At 45.0% G+C, this 20687-nt stretch overlaps 1 protein-coding gene and 1 long non-coding RNA gene across 4 annotated transcripts in view; one reads left to right on the top strand and one right to left on the bottom strand.

Moving 5' to 3' along the window:
- LOC143773345 (uncharacterized) overlaps positions 1-20687 on the top strand; it is a 92892-nt gene that overhangs the window by 37326 nt on the left and 34879 nt on the right. The gene's annotated exons all lie outside the window — the stretch shown is intronic.
- The window catches only part of LOC143773343 (uncharacterized), a 38356-nt gene continuing 25876 nt past the window's right edge, over positions 8208-20687 (bottom strand). For 2 of the 3 annotated variants that reach the window (XM_077260816.1, XM_077260817.1), the window contains exons 3-5: positions 13528-13704; positions 10908-11035; positions 8208-9654 (exon numbers count right to left, since the gene is read on the bottom strand). In XM_077260816.1, coding sequence (XP_077116931.1) covers positions 9247-9654; positions 10908-11035; positions 13528-13704 — 713 coding nt within the window. In that variant the 3' untranslated portion in view covers positions 8208-9246. The remainder of the gene's footprint in view (positions 9655-10907; positions 11036-13527; positions 13705-20687) is intronic. The other variant, XM_077260818.1, reaches the window with a different exon arrangement.

The following is a 20687-nucleotide window of genomic DNA, read 5'->3' as shown; positions in this document are numbered from 1 at the left end:
TCCTGAAGAATGTCAGGGGTTCCTGAAACAGTGCTTACGCTACATCCTGCAGAATGCAGCTTGTTTTCCCTCTGACTGGGTCAAGGTGGGTTACATCATGTCCTACCTGGCCGAAGATGCTCTAATATGGATAACTCCCCTCTGGGAAGCAGGGGATCCTATCGTCATGAACCTAGGGGCCTTCCTGGTGGCCTTCCGTAGAGTCTTTGACAAGCCTCGTCCTGCCACTCCTGTGAAGTCTTCCCCATCTAGATCCGAGAGGCGCTCCAGACGAGCGAAACCCGTGAAGAAACCCCCACGTCAAGCCATGACCGTCTGTGACCCTCCAGTTCCTCTACCCGTTAATGCAGCTACCCGTATGAAGCCTAAGAAGGTTGATGAGAGTGGGCTGGCAAAGCAGCAGCCTGAAATCAGCCATAAGAAGGGCATACAATGTCGCTGCTGTTGTGAGGAACACCTGGATGGCCTCTGTCCAGGGGATCTAAAGCTCAAAAACCTCGGGTCAGTAGGAGAGACTGCCCTTGGTGAGAATAACTCCCTGCCGCTAAAGTCTATGACTGTTTCTCTGCCTTCTGGGAGCTTTGGTGTGTCTAAGCCGCCTGTCATACGGAGTCGGTGTATGGTCTCCGTTCTACAGCTCCAGAACCCGGTGTGGGCGTTGCCTGATAATGGCCGAACCCTGCTAAAGAACAGTCTAGTCCTACAAGGACAACTACAGCTCCAAGTTGGAGCCTTATACACGAAGAAGTTTGTCTTCCACATGCTGTCTGTTATGCCCATGGGTCATTCTGAGCCAAGGACTCTACCACCCGCTCTGGTCAAGGGTTCCAGTAAAGTGCTTTGTTTGAACTTACCCAGTCTTGAGAACTGTCTGGTTCCCATGCGTCAAAGACACTCAGCAGTGTCATCTTCTTCAGCTGGTCTGCTAGTCGACGAGTCAAGGTGTGCTGATGTCACCGAAGATGGGGAAACGGTGACGATGTCTCCACACATCTCCAGCGACTATACCAGTAAACACTTAGTCGTCGAGTCAAGGTGTGCTGACGTCACCGAAGATGGGGAAACGGTGACTATGTCTCCACACATCTCCAGCGACTATACCAGTAAACACTTAGTCGTCGAGTCAAGGTGTGCTAATGTCACCGAACATGGGGAGGCGGTGACTATCTCTCCACACATCTCCAACGACTATACCTGTAATCCGTTACTAGGAAAATCCCCGCCGCTTGGACGATTTCTTCTGGATAACGGGCAGAAGATGGTTCCTATGTTTATACCTTCAACGTCCTTGTGGCCGGCTGGTGAAGACTTCAAAACAGAAGTTTGTTCACCTCAATTTTTCTCTGACCCGGTGGAGCTGATGCTCTCCACACTCATCTCTAATGACTTTTCCTGTGTTCAGTACTCTAGAACATCTCTGCTACCTGAAAGTTTGTCTCTGGATATCGGGCAGAAGGTGTATCCTGTGAGTATTCCTTCGGCTTCCATGTGGCCGGCTGGTGAAGATAACAAGTCGGTAGCTTCCAAGTCCCTGCTTCTTGTCTTCCCTGAGGAAATGGTCCAGTCCATTGAGAAAGCTAACCCCATTGGGTACAATGAGACTTTGCTATCCAAGATTTCTGATGAAGCTAACCCTGCAGAGCACAAAGAGACTTTGTTTTCTGAGATTCCTGGTGGCCCGCCTGCCTTATTCTACTCTGAAGATGTCATGTTGGCCAGGACTATGTGTGCTCCTATCCTTCTTCTACAAGTTATTCTGGCGGGCTTGAAGAAGAGGGGCCGTAAAGGGGGGGGTACTGTTACAACTCTGCTGGCATCACGGCATGGCCTCACATCTCTCACACTATCTTACCCACTGCTCCAGGTCATGATGTGGTTTCTGTTTCTTGCCAGCTCCATGTTCTGTGTCTCTGCTCTCTGCATGCTTCATGGTTCTGTGTATAGAGGGGCGGCGCCTGAACTCTCTGGTTCTTATAGGAATCAGGTGCATCTGTCCAATCTGTTCCTGACCAATTGTCAAGAGGCCTCCAGTATATAGTGCAGCTCCACCCAGTGTTCTGGGCCTGTGCAATTTGTTAGCTCAGTTAGTGTCTTGCTTCTGAGTTTGCCTGGCCTTGCTCTGAGTTACTCCCTCTCTGGAGGATTCTCTGTGTTATTTCCTTGGTCTTTGTCCGCCCACCAGGAGGCAGTATATCCTGGTCCCAGTGTCTTTGTCCTTGTGTCTTGTTCCATTGCCTTGTCTGTACTTAGTCTTACCTCGGTCTCCTAGTCTTTGGCTTCCTTCCCTGTTGTCTTTCCTTATATTCTCAGTCTGCTTACACTTCGCACTCTTGCAGCTCTGCCTGCTCTGAACCTTTGTGACTTTACCTCTGCTCCTTACTTCTGCTTTTCTGCTCCTTTCTACTCTGCTTATCTTCTGCTGTTGCAGTTATCCCTTGCTGCAGCTTCTCTCCACTTTCCTTGTGGCTCTGCTCAGCTTTGCTGCAGAGACCCCTCCCGCAGCTCCTCTCTGCTCCTTGCGGTTCTACCTTGCTCCGCTCCTTGTGGTTCTATCTTGCTCCGCTCCTTGCGGTTCTACCTTGCTCCGCTCCTTGCGGTTCTACCTGGCTCCGCTCCTTGCGGTTCTACCTGGCTCCGCTCCTTGCGGTTCTACCTTGCTCCGCTCCTTGCGGTTCTACCTGGCTCCGCTCCTTGCGGTTCTACCTGGCTCCGCTCCTTGCGGTTCTACCTGGCTCCGCTCCTTGCGGTTCTACCTGGCTCCGCTCCTTGCGGTTCTACCTGGCTCCGCTCCTTGCGGTTCTACCTGGCTCCGCTCCTTGCGGTTCTACCTGGCTCCGCTCCTTGCGGTTCTACCTGGCTCCGCTCCTTGCGGTTCTACCTGGCTCCGCTCCTTGCGGTTCTACCTGGCTCCGCTCCTTGCGGTTCTACCTGGCTCCGCTCCTTGCGGTTCTACTTCTCCTGCACTTGGCTCCGCCTCCAGCTCTTGGCTCCGCCTTCTGCAGTTCTGCACTTGGCTCCGCCTCCTGCTCTTGGCTCCGCCTCCTGCATTTCTGTTCTTGGCTCTAGCTCCTGTGCTTTCGCTCTTCATCCGCTCTTGCGGTCTTTATCTACTTATTCCTAAGTCCTCGTGTCTGAACAGGTTCTTACCCGTTCTACATACCTGCCTGCAGACCGGTCCCTACCGGTTCTTCCTGTGTACCAGTCTTGTCCACCAGTCCGGCCAGTGAGCCAGCTGTGCCCGCCTGCCTACGAGAGAGCCAGCCGTGCCCGCCTGCCTGACAGTGTTCCTGTTGTACCCGTCTGCCTGCTTATGTGCCAGCCGTGCCCGCTTGCTTGTCTATGTTCCGTTCCTCGGTGGGATCAGCAGCCACAACCAGACTCCACCCTGGAGTGGTACCTGGTAGCTTCCTATTGCACAAGTCTGACCTCACCATCAGAGGCTCCAGCGAACACCTAGGAAGCTACTTAGTTACGCCCCTTCCAGGGAAGTTTGGTCTGTGGTCCAGTGGGGCCACTCCCCCGCACGCCCGCGCCAACCAGTCTGGGCGCGAGCAGGACACCGGCGGGCAGGAGATTCCAAGTTGCGTGACCACCATTACACCTGAAGGCAAAGCAGCAGATAGAGCCCGGAGTAACCACGGGAAGAGACACCTGTAAAAAGGCTCAAGTTGCCTGCCATGTGGGTAGTGTCCACCTAAAAGGACAGAGAGAAAGAGAGGACCTTGTATGAAGCCTCAGGCAGCAAGGGACAGAGAATACAGCTCAGTAAGGATGGCTTCCAACCCCACCTGGCTAGGGGGATTCCGAATCGCTTCCAGGCTGCCCGGTCCTCACCATCACCTGTTGCCTGTACCCTGGACTGTGCCTGCGTTCTACCAGTAAAAGGTAAAGAGACTGCAACCTTGTGTCCTCTAATAATTCTTTCCTGCACTTCACCATCTATCATTATTACCAACTACACCGGGAGCCCTGGGGACTAAGTTCTAACTGCGGGGAACTAGATCATCTCTGCTGCAATACCATCATCCCCAGTGGACCCCTTTAAGCAGCGTTGGCCACCCTTGGCGGCCGAGTACCACAGGTGGCATCACGAACACTACTACATCAGACATTCTTCCCATTTTCATTAACCCCCTTTTACTGGACGCCCAGGGCCACGAACCGGGTCACTGCCACTGTGACACATCCCTTTAAGAACCGGCCCCGGTTCCGAGTACCCCACGGTCGTAGTGGGCGCATCACACTGGCTGCCTGATGTTAGCTATGTATGCTTGAAATGCTACTGCATTTAAAAGAACAACCCATAGTTTAAGAGATTGTGTGACTAGTCTCATGTTCATCTTGGTCCCTGGTGGCTTCTCGGTCACTGTGTATGCTTGTAGAGAGATACCTGTCACTCAATGGCTGTGGTTGGGGACAAGCCGCTGGGAACCCGCACACCCGACTAGTCCCTCTTGTGTCTTGGTCCCCAGTGGCTTTCTTTATGTTCTTCTCTGAAAACACTGCATTTTAGAGTCAAACATATGTAAGGAGGAGATACTGCCCATATTCCCCCTTGAAGAACAAGCATTATTATAATGTGTAATATGAATTCTGATATGCATTAATGATGTATGTTGTTTTACAGCAGAGAGAGAGAGCAAGAGTTGGTGTTTGGGACTAGCCCAGGGTGAGAGGGGCTAAAGTGAAGGGACAAGAGACAGGTTAGAAAGGTCCCAGTGTGAGTAGAGAAAAGACCTAAAGTCTAATGTGAGTAGTGTTATGTGGATGTCCCCAATGAGAGAGAAGAAAATAATAATGTATATTCTAATGATCTGTGCAGCACATGTGCTTTCAAAACCTGAGATTGAGAATTCCAGGTAGTGGTTTTTGTATTGAAAGAAACGTTCATCAAGATATGTGCCCGCTATCTCCTGTAACAATCCTTCCCAGTTATCGTCGAGTAGAAAGTTTATTTTTGACTGGTGGTCTCCCTCACTGAACTGTCCAACATTTGGTCCTGGCAAACCACCAACATTGGTTACATGTGACCCCAGAGCACAAGTCCACACACCCAGCCAGGACTCCCACCTTCATGTAACATGCCAGTGCGAAACGAGTACTTCACCCACGGCTACCATGCCGTGCCACGCTATACATGTGTGGCTGAAATCATACAGCCAATGTCTCATACATACTGCCCAATCTGCTGTCAGGCTTACTCTAAGTAATTATGGCAGGCTATCACTATTCTTTCAGATAGTGGCCTTTTTTGTGTATTTACCTTTATGTTTTTATTGGTGGTTCAGGGAGCCATATTGGTCGAGCACGCACAATGATTTTCCAAGTGACCCCACTCATTGTAGCTACATGAAAGGGCATTGTTGAGACTTGTATAGTATCGGCACATACACAATGGCGTTTGACTCTGGACTGCTGCAGTGTTTCAGAGAAAAACATACTTTTTTTTCTGATTTCTGGAATGGGACCATATGGGATGTGAAATTAGGTAAACTGCATTTGGGGAGGGGGAGAAGGTAGAAAATGCAAGGGACAATACTTTTGCGGTGGAATTTAAAATTATTAGATTAAATGGAAAACCCCTTTAAATTATTTATTGACATAATATGCCCATATGAGATCTTTATGGGGCGTCAAACATTGTTTGTTTTTTTTATTGTTTGCTTCTGTAGCTAAGCTTGCTGTAAGAGTTAAAAAAATTCCTTCCCTCTCGGCACCTAGAAATATAATAATAATATTCCGCAGCACTTTATAATTTTAGGGGGGACTTGTACAGGAAATATGAGAAGAACTGGCAAGTACAAATGCACAAAATACACCATCCATGGTCCACAATTGTGCAAGTTGAAGTTCACAATTTCTTCAATCCAATGTGAATGTTCACTTGTCATGTAACCCCATTGCCCTAAATAGGGTCTGTAGGGTCTGAGGATCAGGGTCCCCAAAGGACGCCCCTTATAGACAACCCAATGCGCCGATGTGTACAAGGTCAATCTGAGAGCAGAGAAGTACATTGGACATGCAGCAACATCTGACAGTGTCTGGTATAAAAGTAGAAGTTAGAAGACGAGATGTGAAATTTCTTTATTTCTCATTTTGGGGATTTTTAGGAAGCTCCTTAACGAGCACGTAGGGCAGAACACAGGGGAAGTCGGGGACATCCCAGGACAGGGTTCAGTCTGGCAGTCGCTATTGCGCTCCACCCCTGCTTCCACAATATGGTAACTCCAAGTGAGGCTTCATTTTAGGAATTTATATGAAATAATTGCTTAGTCAGTAATCGCTGGAAATGTTTTATTGTTGGAATTGCATAGCCTGGTGCACGGATCCTTTCTTAGGGATAGATTGTTTCCAGCAGACACATTATCTGCTTCTGTGTCATATCGTTGATGCAATGCACACGACAACTTTCTCTAATGTGCAGTTACAAATGGCTCACGTGGGAAAAAGGCAGGAACCATGGAAATTATTGATTTGCACACTAATACCTATTAATCGTGTCACCAGGAAATTTAATGCCAAATATATATATAGTCACTGTCAGCAGAAAATGGTAGACTTACGGTGAAGAAAAACAGTCACCTATCTGCTGAGTGTCTGGGAGGCTGTGGTTGGTGCTGCCCAAAAAGTTGATAGTCAACAGATTAAGGAACTGACAGACTCCATGGATGGAGCCTATGACTGAAGGGCAGCTGCTATATTTTTTGGAAATGTCAGAATTTTGTTTTGTACATTTTGAGCTGTTTAGTTATTATTCTGTAAGGGTGATGGACTGTGCTATCGTGTTCCTACCCTTGAAGACACCAGTTGCATTATATGTTGTATTGTAATGTGAATAATGTCATGTGTCTTTTGTAAATATTGGGTCAGTAGAATCGTGTTATAATGTATTGTGATGTAGATACAATAGGTAGTGATGTGATGGATATGTAGATAGTTGACTATAGAGTAAGATAGAGTTAATCTTAGGGATTAGGCTACATGGGAGAGGTTAATGTTAGGGAAAAGTGACTGCTTCCTGATGCTTAGGGAGTTGGATTTTGAAGAGCAAAGTGAGCAGTGCTGGGTGAGAGGAGACTGAAGACTAGGGATAGTGTGATCCTGAAGAAAAATAGCAAAGGAGACAGAGAGGCCTTTCGGAGATAGGTCCTAGTATGGGATGCCTAGCCATGAGACCTCATGCTTGTAACACAGAAGGTAACAGGTCTTAGCAGAACGGAGATATGGGGACAAGGGAAGGGTCCCGAGTGGGAGTTCCAGGGGGTCAGTATTGGAAAAAACAGGACACGGAACTGCTGAGCAAGTCAGGAGAGTCACTGGTCAGGACTGTAGTGTTAAAGCTGGGTTGTGGCAATGTAGGGAGAAACAATGTGCCTTGAAAGCCTTGGAGTAAACTACAGAGAAAGGATACTGTGAGGAAAGTGCTTCAACCTGTAAAAGAAACGTCCATAAGACTTTGTACCCGCTCTCCCTTGTATATAACCCTTACCAAGTATGATCGTCTCCCTCATTGAACTGGTTTGTCCTTATGAAGAAGTTTTAGACTTCGAAACGTGTTGACGGATAAAACCACCTGAAATTGGATCAGCATCCTTCTTATTTTTTCTCCACGGCAGCGCAAAAAACCCACTTGTTTCTCCAGTTCTATGCATTTATCTCTTCATGGGTCTGCAGCAGTTTTAAGCCTTCCTTTAAACGGTTGTGTGAACACATCCGACCCATGTGAGCGCAGTTGTGCATATTTTTCTACATTACTACCCAGGTAAGACCCTACTTGTGTTTTGTCTCCTCTCCACTTTCTCTCTTATGTTGGAGATGGCACATGACCACTGCAGCCAATCACTGACCACAGCAATGACGAGCTGGTCTCCCCTGTGGTCACTGTTTGGCTGCAGCAGTTACCCTCCATTCACACTGGAAGAGGAAGCGAGGAGACTGATGACACTGGGGTAAAAAGGAGGTGGAGGATCGTGAGTATATTTTTACATTTAGTTTTAGATGACAATAGGTCTGCTCATAAAATAATACAAAAAAAAGTGATGGATAATGCTTTAAACGTTTTGTCAAGGGCATAGCATTATATATTTTATTATTATTATTATTATTATTATTATTATAGATTCTAAAAAAACACCCTCTGATTGCTTATAGAGAAATAATCAGTACAACTATTTTATCAATTTAATTTGAATAAACAAAAATCAAAATTGGGTTCAAAAACTTTGACTTTACTGACAATTCTCAAAATCATTGCATTAAATGGCAATGTAAAGTCAACCTTCTGTGTAAAACAGGAGGAACGCTGAGCTTGTAGTTTCATGGATTGTCTATTTTATTTGTCCCAATATTGGCTGCCATAATCCAAGTAGTTCTTGAGTCCAGACACAAGAGCAAGAAAAAGAAAACAGCATAACTATGTGAAATAATAAAACAGTAATAGGATACGATTCGAAATCCTGGTGCCTGGGTCAGTTTGTTATAAAACAATCTGGGCCTTACTCATCCTTCCCAGGTCCAACTCTGAGCCTCGGCCACTGCAACTGGAGTCTAACACTGGCTGCAGTATTGATGTCATGTCAACAGAGCGTTGCAGCCAGTAACCGAGCAGCTCTGCCCGTACAGATGGAGCCGCTAAGCTCACTGATTGGCTGCCTCGGTGTCGAATTGATGTCTGGACTGCAGCCAATATCTGACACCAGGAGCAATGGCAGAAATTCATCATTAGACCTGGGGAGGGGAAGGAAGGAGCAGTTTGTTTTGCTTTTTCATAATAAACTGAAGTGAGGTTGAGATTTTCTTTAAAGGGAAAACGCCTTTAAGGTCCATTGACACTGAAAGATTATCAGGAACAAGCTTTCATACGAGCGTTCATTTCCTCATAATCGTGCACTCTAAAGATGATCACCCAATGAATGAGCAAAAATCTTGTTCATTGGGCGAGATGATCTTTTGGCTTGTACAAAAGATCATCATCCTCGGCAGCACATCATCCTGCGCAAACAGGTCCTGTGCTGCCGAGAATAATGGCAATCTATGTACACTGAACGATCTATTACAGATCTGAACTGGGGTCCGCCTGTGTGAACCGGCTATTAAACAGGCCGATTAACACCGCACATCACGTAGTTTAAATGCACCCTTCAGCTGGGTTTACATTATCTGATTTTGCAGTTTCATTGCCTGTTTACACAGGACGACCCCTCTTCAGATGCACACTGAACAATGAATTAATGGGATTCCACTTTCTCAATAGGATATTGAGAAAGGATGGGATATTAAATCTAGCCACAGGATATCTGCATTGTTCCAAACCCTCAGATCTTCACGCTGTAATCCATAAAGTCTGGAAAGCCCAAGCCATTCATATGGATAAGACGCAGTGTCGGTGATATCATGGCTCCCTTTTCCTTGCTGCTGATTCTTTATCCCTTGTCCCTCACGTTCTTCTTCATGTAACCTCATTTCTATATATACTTGATTAATATCTGATCTCATCACCACGGGCTTGTCCTCAACATTCATGGTGCTGATATACGACTGGTGAGACATGATGGACTGAAACGTTGTATAGTTCAGCTTGTCTTCTCTGAGGAAGAGGAATGGTCCGATATTGTTGTCTACACTGATACTGTTTTTTTTAAGTTCAGCATTTTCCTGAATAAAAATAAGCAAAACGGAGTTAGAGTTCCCACATATTGTACAGCTGACTATTAAGCATACATGCCGACTATTCCAGAACGTTCTCCTGGAAATGGGAAGAGCTTTCAAATTCATGGCAGAGCTGACAGATCTCCTAGGTTCTACTAAATCTTTCCTCCCATGAACATTTCCCTAATGTGCAACATATGGCTGCTTCTACTGCCAGATGTTGATGCCATAAAAAAAATGTCTCCACCTTCTTCATTCTGAGAGCCTGTAAAAATTGGACCTCACTTGGATGTCTTCTGAGTGCAGTCTAATTTTTTTTCACAGACCTATTGACTTGCATTTCTGATTTTGTTCCAACCCTGGGATCAAAATCGGAAATGTCTCCAATATTTTCCTCTGATCACGCAGTCCGACGAAAAGAATCGGACATGTGAATGGACAGATATAATATCACAGGTACAAGTGCAATCCATAAAAAAATACTGATAGCACTCGTAAGTAAAAATAGAGGCCTAATTCTAAGGAGCATCAAACAAGAGCCTAAAAAGTTTAGAAAAATAGCACAAACAAATCCCTTTGACAATTATTAGTATCAGGATAGGTTGTTTAAATAATAAAAAACAACTTTTAAAGGACGTGTCACTTGCCATAAAAATACAGAAATTTTCTTACTTGGCATTATGGCTGCTGTTCTCCTGAATCCGATGTTGTTTTTCTTTTGTTCCTGTGCCTCTCCATTCCTGAGATATGTCCTCCTCTTCCCTGTATGTAAATTTAGTCTTGTTACCTAAGTGGGTGTGGTCCTCAAGAAGACCCCCAGAAAGAACACTTGAGGACCACGCCCACTTTGATAAAAAGACCAGATTTGCATACAGGGAAGAGGAGGCCATATCTCAGGAATGGAGAGGAGCAGAAACAAAAGAAAAACATCGCCGGATTCAGAAGAACAGTGGCAATTACACCAGGTAAGAAAATACATATTTATAACAAGTGATAGGTCCTATTTTACACATAATATTGGTTAATCTATATTGTCAGATCATTGATGTATCTACTGTACTAGGCGTGTGGGATCTGATTAGTTGCTATAGAAAACATCCTAGCTTATTAATAAGAGCTCTTTATATTTTATATAGCCAGTATGTTATATCTGATGCCTATATTGATGATGAGAGCGTCTTTGCTGTTATAACATGTCTCTCCTAGGCTCAATACTGCACCTTAACTAACCATAAAGAGCAGTAAGGAGTCGGACTTACCTGTAGTTTCAGATCAGTGTTATTACAGGAGAGGTAGAGATTTGTGTTTTTCAGTCTTAAGGCAACGAGCACTCTGTTAGATGTTTTATTCAATCGCATTGGAAGAAAGTGATATATTTCAAAGATAGCTGAAAAATATAAACATAAGAGCTAATAAAGTATCAGAGGATAAAAACGCTGTATGGTTTAATGATAGTTAAATTATAAACTGCAAATATGTTAAAAAAAACCATAAGATAGAAACAAAATAAGATGTAAGTACTGTAAGTAAATATTAATAGTACATGTAAATAGGGCAGCATGGTGGCACAGCGGTTAGCACTGCAGCATTGCAGCGCTGGGGTCCTGGGTTCAAATTCCACCAAGGAAAACATCCTCATGTTTGTATGGGTTTCTTCTGGGTTCTCCGGTTTCCTCCCACATTCCAAAGACATACTAATAAGGAATATACACTGCTCAAAAAAATAAAGGGAACACTCAAATAACACATCCTAGATCTGAATGAATGAAATATTCTCATTGCATACTTTGTTCTGTACAAAGTTGAATGTGCAGACAACAAAATCACAGAAAAATCAATGGAAATCAAATGTATTAACCAACGGAGACCTGGATTTGGAGCCACACACAAAATAAGTCAAAATGATGCTCAGTAGTGTGTGTGGCCTCCACGTGCCTGTATGACCTCCCTACAGTACAACGCCTGGGCATGCTCCAAATGAGGCAGCGGATGGTCTCCTGAGGGATCTCCTCCCAGACCTGGACTAAAGCATTTGCCAACTCCTGGACAGTCTGTGGTGCAAAGTGACGTTGGTTGGATGGTGCGAGACATGATGTCCCAGATGTGTTCAATCGGATTCAGGTCTGGGGAACGGGTGGGCCAGTCCATAGCTTCAATGCCTTCATCTTGCAGGAACTGCTGACACACTCCAGCAACATGAGGTCTGGCATTGTCCTGCATTAGGAGGAACCCAGGGCCAACCGCACCAGCATATGGTCTCACAAGGGGTCTGAGGATCTCATCTCTGTACCTAATGGCAGTCAGGCTACCTCTGGTGAGCACACAGAGGGCTGTGCGGCCCTCCAAAGAAATGCCATCCCATACGATTACTGACCCACTGCCAAACCGGTCATGCTGAAGGATGTTGCAGGCAGCAGATCGCTCTCCACGGCGTCTCCAGACTCTGTCACGTCTGTCACATGTGCTCAGTGTGAACCTGCTTTCATCTGTGAAGAGCACAGGGCGCCAGTGGCGAGTTTGCCAATCCTGGTTTTCTATGGCAAATGCCAAGCATCCTGCACGGTGTTGGGCTGTGAGCACAACCCCATCTGTGGACGTTGAGCACTCAGAAACTGACTCCATGAGGATGGTCTAACTGCTTGTGCAGACACATGCACATTTCTGGCCTGCTGGAGGTCATTTTGCAGGGCTCTGGCAGTGCTCCTCCTGTTCCTCCTTGCACACAGGCTTAGGTAGCTGTCCTGCTGCTGGGTTGTTGCCCTCATACGGCCCCCTCCACATCTCCTGGTGTACTGGCCTGTCTCCTGGTAGCGCCTCCAGCCTCTGGACACTACGCTGACAGACACAGCAAACCATCTTGCCACAGCTCGCATTGATGTGCCATCCTGGATGAGCTGCACTACCTGAGCCACTTGTGTGGGTTGTAGAGTCCGTCTCATGCTACCACGAGTGTGAAAGCACAACCAATATTCAAAAGTGACCAAAACATCAGCCAGAAAGCATTGGTACTGAGATGTGGTCTGTGGTCCCCACCTGCAGAACCACTCCTTTATTGAGGGTGTCTTGATAATTGCCAAAAAAATCCATCTGTTGTCTATTCCATTTGCACAACAGCATGTGAAATTGATTGTCAAACAGTGTTGCTTCCTCAGTGAACAGTTTGATTTCACAGAAGTTTGATTCACTTGGAGATATATTCTGTTGTTTAAGTGTTCCCTTTATTTTTTGAGCAGTGTAGATTATGAGCCCCAGTGAGGACAGTGATGATAATGTCTGTAAAGCACTGTGGACTTAATGGCGCTATATACTGTAAGTAAAATAAAAATAAATAACACAGGGTACTTGGTGAACACTGTTTTTGATTAAAAAAGCAGTAAAATGTAAACCCACCGCACCAAGGTGTACCCCAATTGGAACGGTCCTATCCTCTAGTATTAAAATCTCACCTGGTGTCAGACGACCAAAAAATGAAGCCACACCCCTGTTTTGTAAAAAGTACAAAAAAACTACAGCAAAACCAAATAAATGAGTCGGAGCATGAGTTGGTATTCATGCCACGTATAAGAGCATGTTCGCACTGTGGCCATTTACCTGACAAAGGCAAAAAAAAAGAAAAGTGACTTAAAAAAAATGAAATGATTTATCGGGGCCACTTTAGGATTTTGAGGTGCTCATGACGAGAGCTCATCCCTGCCACTTTGGTCAAAAGTGAACAGGCTGCGGTGTACGCATACATTCACATCAACCTGTCAGTCACTACGGGAGAGGGAAGTGGGAGCAATTTCCTTACTGACATACTATTTGTCACACGGTGTGTTTTTGTCACATCGTTCAAGACACTTGTATTTGTAGTTCCATTTTCCTTCCCAGATAACTTACCCTTGTTTTTAACATTTCCACCTTGTAGTGACCTTGCAAGAAGCTTTCCCGAAGTTTTATCATACACCAAAAACTTTCCTCCTTTGTCCTGAATGCTCGCATTCATATTGTCAACCATATGATATTGCTCTTCAAGTGATTCTTCTCTTTTCACTTCTCTTTTCACTGAGAGCAAGGCTAAAGCACAAGAAAGATAAAACATTCCAAAAGCCAACTCTAAAATATAATCAGATCATCATGTTGGATTTTTTGTGCTATGCAAATGATACTGTCACATTTTAAAGGAAAGTTATTATCAGAAAATGTCCTATTGTTTAAATCAAGTTTTTGAGTTAAATGTATTTTTTTTAATTTTTGTTCCATATCACAATCTGTATTAAAAATAATAGAAATCTTGCAATTTTCACACTGGCCACTGGGGCTTTTTTAGACTTATACTTCCTGTACTTTCAGGAAGAGTTTTTAGCGGGCTCCATACTATCATACAACTCTATGCACAGCTGATACCATAGGATCCACCCATCACAATAGGATGTCACAGTTGACCTCATCCCCCTCCCTCCACAATGAACTTTGCACCCTCTCATTTAGTGCATAAATACAAATTATGCGGTTGGGTCTGACCACTGTGGCTGTGTACATGTGTTGTTTCCTGAAACACTGGCCACTAGGGTTTTTTTAAACTCAAACTTCCGGTTGTTTCAAGAAACAACACATGTACATAAAGAGGTGTATGATAGTTTGGAGCCAGCTGAAAACTCCTGAAAGTACAGGAAGTAGGAGTTTTAAAAAACTCTAATGGCTAGTGTATAAAACACAGTAAAAGGTTCAAGTGCTGTGCCGGTAAAAGATGAAAGGACTAGATTTGATCCTGTTCTGTCTTATATAATGTCCTGTCTAAATCTCTGTGTCTTATTAGTTCTATGTGTGATTCCCTGCATCTTGTGGGCAGTGTAAATAAAGAAGGATTGTGTGCCAGAGAGATGTATGTATCTCTGTCTTGAGAGGATTGTAATTTGCTGACAACCATAAGCCTAATTCATGGACCCATAGGAGCTGTATTTGTTTACAACAAAATGATACAAATTATGAACAATTCTATCAATTATTCTTTGATGTGATTGTATAAATTGTCATACAGAAGGAAACAAACATACTTAAAAGTTAATAGATTGAGTGGTACAACGCGAGTAGGGTGAGTCCCAGTGGTGTTTTCTCTCCCGTTGCTGCTGACAATTTGCTTGAACCTTTTAGTGTCTTTAGTGGAACGCTCAGTCCACTCCCGACTAATCCGCTATCTCTCAGATAACTCTCTTCCTGACCTTCTACAATCTGGTTTCCGCTCTTTACACTCTACAGAAACTGCCCTCACTAGAGTCTCTAATGATCTACTAACAGCTAAATCTAATGGTCATTACTCTATGCTAATCCTCCTGGATCTCTCTGCAGCATTCAACACTGTGAATCACCAGCTCCTCCTCACTATGCTCTATCAGGCTTAAGGACACAGCCCTCTCCTGGTTCTCCTCCTACTCCTCCGACCATTCCGTCACTGTATTCTTCCTCTCCTTTTCCCTTCACTGTCTGGGTTCCTCAAGGTTCAGTCCTAGACCCCCTCCTCTTCTCCTTATATACTGCCTCTGTTGGACAAACTATCAGTAGATTTGGTTTAAGTACCATCACTATACTGATGACACCAAGTTATACACATCATCTCCTGACATCACTCCTGCATTACTATAAAATACAAGTGATTGTCTTTCCGCTGTCTCTAACATCATGTCTTCCCTCAGATCTTTCCTTCACTCCCTACATCCCATCACTCACTCGCTCATGTCACTTGAACGTCAAAAACATTTCTAGAATTCATAAAAAAGAGATAAAATTAAAGACTCCAGTAGCGCTTCAGAAACTGTGAATCCTGCAGCAGATACAAATACAGTGCCACCCTTCTGTATTAGTAGCTATAAACAGGTATATATATCAAAATGATCCGCGCTGGGTTCTCCAGTTTTGTAGCCACTAGATACCTCCAAAAAACAATAAGTATTTGCACCTTTTATATGACTTTAAAAACTATTAAAAAATATATTTGTGTTGTGTTTTAAAATAACTCCACCGTGGAGCACGACATTACCATAAGAAAATTCTGAGCAAGATAATAAATTGAATTTTTACCTGGTGCGGTACAGTCGATAATGTCCACAGTTCCCTTTAATCGGTCTTTGTAAAAGTCCAAATGTGGAAAAATGCGGCTTCGGTGGAGTTTTTTTTCCTTTTTTCTCTTTTGCTTTCACGTGAGCGGGCTCCAATTCTGAGCAAGATAATAAATTGAATTTTTACCTGGTGCGGTACAGTCGATAATGTCCACAGTTCCCTTTAATCGGTCTTTGTAAAAGTCCAAATGTGGAAAAATGCGGCTTCGGTGGAGTTTTTTTTCCTTTTTTCTCTTTTGCTTTCACGTGAGCGGGCTCCAGGCAGTGCCCCGGCCGGCGGCAAAACAGCCCTATGCTCGCTCACTGCTAGTAGCGACTATGCGCTGTTGTGCAGCTCTCGGTTCTCTGCCTCTGCAGGACCTTGCGTGACGTCACGGTCATGTGATTGCTCACGTGACTTGCTACAGATAGCACAGTGGACCAATTTCCTACTAGTTTCGGAATAGGACGTATTCCTTCATCAGGGATGGTCCGTTCTAGATGTCCTCCACCTATATAGCCCGCATTGGTCATGTGTCCACATCATATATTAAAGGCAAAAAGCTCAATCTCACTATTCAAGCCCTTCGGTACTAGAGTGTCCAGTTGAAATATCATTTTTGTTTCCTCCCTGGACATCTGCTGAATATAATTTCCTCTCCGCCAGCTTTTATTAACGACTTTAAGGCCTGTGATTAGAATATCCACACTTGCGCCATTATGATGAGTGAAAAAATGTTTCGACAGCGGGTGGCCTTGAAATTTTTTATTAATGTTTCTCAAATGTTCATTGATCCTTATTTTCAAAGGTCGTTTAGTTCGACCTATATATAATTTGTTGCAGGGGCATTTAATAGAGTAAATAACCCCTGTCGTATTGCAAGATATAAAATCTTTTATTCGCCACTCCGTGCTTCCATTAGTAAGTGAGAGTTGTTTTTTTGTTTTTAATAATTTACACGCTTTACACTTCATGCAGGGATAGAACCCATGATGTCATGATCTCAATGGCAAGAGAACATAGCATAAGCATATATAGGAACTAGCTCTTGGAAGATGGGAACTGAGCTGACCATGAACTAAACCTAACGCACAACTAGCAGTGGCCGGGTAGCATGCCTACGTTGATTCTAGATGCCCAGCCCAGCCGGAGGACTAAATAAAGCTAGCAGAGGAAAATATTAGTCCTAGCTCACCTCTAGAGAAATACCCCGAAAGGAGACAGAGGCCCCCCACATGTATTGGCGGTGAGTTGAGATGAAATAACAAACGTAGTATGAAAATAGGTTTAGCAAATTTGAGGTCCACTTACTACATAGCAGAAGACAGAAAGGACACTTTCATGGTCAGCTGAAAACCCTATCAAAAAACACCATCCAGAAATTACTTTAAAACTCTGGCATTAACTCATAACACCAGAGTGGCAATTCCCGTTCACAAGAGCTTTCCAGACACAGTAACGAAACTACAGCTGTGAACTGGAACAAAATGCAAAAACAAACATGGACAAGAGTCCAACTTATCTAGTAGTTGTCTAGGAGCAGGAACAAGCACAGAGAGGCTTCTGATAACATTGTTGACCGGCAAGCAACTAACAGAGCAGCAAGGTTATATAGCGACTCCCACATCTTGATGGGAACAGGTGAACAGAGAAGATAAAGACACCAGTTCAATTCCACCAGTAGCCACCGGGGGAGCCCAGAATCCAAATTCACAACAGTACCCCCCCCTCAAGGAGGGGGCACCGAACCCTCACCAGAACCACCAGGGCGATCAGGATGGGCCCTATGAAAGGCACGAACCAGATCGGAGGCATGAACATCAGATGCATTCACCCAAGAATTATCCTCCTGGCCGTATCCCTTCCACTTGACCAGATACTGGAGTCTCCGTCTGGAAACACGAGAGTCCAAGATTTTCTCCACAACGTACTCCAACTCACCCTCAACCAACACCGGAGCAGGAGGCTCAACGGAAGGCACAACCGGTACCTCATACCTGCGCAATAATGACCGATGAAAAACGTTATGAATAGAAAAGGATGCAGGGAGGTCCAAACGGAAGGAAACAGGGTTAAGAATCTCCAATATCTTATACGGGCCGATAAACCGAGGCTTAAACTTAGGAGAAGAGACCCTCATAGGGACAAAACGAGAAGACAACCACACCAAATCCCCAACAGAAAGCCGAGGACCAACACGACGGTGGCGGTTGGCAAAAAGCCGAGTCTTCTCCTGGGACAACCTCAAATTGTCCACCACCTGCCCCCAGATCTGATGCAATCTCTCCACCACAGCATCCACTCCAGGACAATCCGAAGATTCCACCTGACCAGAGGAAAATCGAGGATGAAACCCCGAATTACAGAAAAACGGGGACACCAAAGTGGCAGAGCTGGCCCGATTATTGAGAGCGAACTCCGCCAATGGCAAAAAAGCAACCCAATCATCCTGGTCAGCAGACACAAAACACCTCAGATATGTCTCCAGGGTCTGATTAATCCGCTCGGTCTGGCCATTCGTCTGAGGATGGAAAGCGGACGAAAAAGATAAATCTATGCCCATCCTAGCACAGAATGCCCGCCAAAATCTAGACACGAATTGGGTCCCTCTGTCAGAAACGATATTCTCAGGAATACCATGCAAACGAACAACATTTTGAAAAAACAGAGGAACCAACTCGGAAGAAGAAGGTAACTTGGGCAGAGGAACCAAATGGACCATCTTAGAAAAACGGTCACACACCACCCAGATGACAGACATCTTCTGAGAAACAGGCAGATCTGAAATAAAATCCATCGAGATGTGCGTCCAAGGCCTCTTAGGAATAGGCAAGGGCAACAATAATCCACTAGCCCGAGAACAACAAGGCTTGGCCCGAGCACAAACGTCACAAGACTGCACAAAGCCTCGCACATCTCGTGACAGGGAAGGCCACCAGAAGGACCTTGCCACCAAATCCCTGGTACCAAAAATGCCAGGATGACCTGCCAACGCAGAAGAATGAACCTCAGAGATGACTCTACTGGTCCAATCATCAGGAACAAACAGTTTATCAGGTGGGCAACGATCAGGTCTCTCCGCCTGAAACTCCTGCAAGGCCCGCCGCAGGTCTGGAGAAACGGCTGACAATACCACTCCATCCTTAAGGATACCTGTGGGCTCAGAGTTACCAGGCGAGTCAGGCTCAAAACTCCTAGAAAGGGCATCCGCCTTAACATTCTTAGAACCCGGTAGGTATGACACCACAAAATTAAACCGAGAGAAAAATAATGACCAGCGCGCCTGTCTAGGATTCAGGCGCCTGGCGGTCTCAAGATAAATCAAATTTTTGTGGTCAGTCAATACCACCACCTGATGTCTGGCCCCCTCAAGCCAATGGCGCCACTCCTCAAAAGCCCACTTCATGGCCAAAAGCTCCCGATTCCCAACATCATAATTCCGCTCAGCGGGCGAAAATTTACGGGAAAAGAAGGCACAAGGCCTCATCACGGAGCAGTCAGAACTTTTCTGCGACAACACTGCCCCAGCTCCGATCTCAGAAGCGTCGACCTCAACCTGAAAAGGTAGAGCAACATCAGGCTGACGCAACACAGGGGCAGAGGAAAAACGGCGCTTAAGCTCCCGAAAGGCCTCCACAGCATCAGGGGACCAATCAGCAACATCAGCACCCTTCTTAGTCAAATCGGTCAATGGCTTAGCAATATCCGAAAAACCAGCAATAAATCGACGATAAAAGTTAGCAAAGCCCAAAAATTTCTGAAGACTCTTAAGAGAAGAGGGCTGCGTCCAATCACAAATAGCTTGAACCTTGACAGGATCCATTTCAATGGAAGAGGGGGAAAAAATATATCCCAAAAAGGAAATCCTCTGTACCCCAAAAACACACTTAGAACCCTTCACACACAAAGAATTAGACCGCAAAACCTGAAAAACCCTCCTGACTTGCTGGACATGAGAGTCCCAGTCATCCGAAAAAATCAGAATATCATCCAGATACACAATCATAAATTTATCCAAATAATCGCGAAAAATATCATGCATAAAGGACTGGAAAACTGACGGAGCATTAGAAAGACCAAAAGGCATCACTAAATACTCAAAGTGGCCCTCGGGCGTATTAAATGCGGTTTTCCACTCATCCCCCTGCCTGATTCGCACCAAATTATACGCCCCACGAAGGTCAATCTTAGAGAACCACTTGGCCCCCTTTATGCGAGCAAACAAATCAGTCAGCAACGGCAATGGGTATTGATATTTAACAGTGATTTTATTCAAAAGCCGATAATCAATACATGGTCTCAAAGAGCCGTCTTTTTTTGACACAAAGAAAAAACCGGCTCCTAAGGGAGATGACGATGGACGAATATGTCCCTTTTCCAAGGACTCCTTTATATATTCTCGCATAGCAGCATGTTCAGGCACAGACAGATTAAATAAACGACCCTTTGGGTATTTACTACCCGGGATTAAATCTATGGCACAATCGCACTCTCGGTGCGGAGGTAACGAACCAAGCTTGGATTCTTCAAAGACGTCACGATAGTCAGACAGGAACTCAGGAATTTCAGAGGGAATGGATGATGAAATGGAAACCACAGGTACATCCCCATGAGCCCCCTTACATCCCCAGCTCAACACAGACATAGCTCTCCAGTCGAGGACTGGGTTGTGAGATTGCAGCCAAGGCAATCCTAGCACCAAATCATCATGTAGATTATACAGCACCAGAAAGCGAATAATCTCCTGGTGATCCGGATTAATACGCATAGTTACTTGTGTCCAGTATTGTGGTTTATTATTAGCCAATGGGGTGGAGTCAATCCCCTTCAGAGGAATAGGAGTCTCCAAAGGCTCTAAATCATACCCACAGCGTTTGGCAAAGGACCAATCCATAAGACTCAAAGCGGCGCCAGAGTCGACATAGGCGTCCGTGGTAATAGATGACAAAGAGCAAATCAGGGTC

This window comes from Ranitomeya variabilis, chromosome 5 (assembly GCF_051348905.1).
Source record: "Ranitomeya variabilis isolate aRanVar5 chromosome 5, aRanVar5.hap1, whole genome shotgun sequence".
Classification (NCBI taxonomy): Eukaryota; Metazoa; Chordata; class Amphibia; order Anura; family Dendrobatidae; genus Ranitomeya; species Ranitomeya variabilis.
Note: the sequence above shows the minus strand (reverse complement) of the source record. Positions and strands in the feature narration are given on the sequence as shown.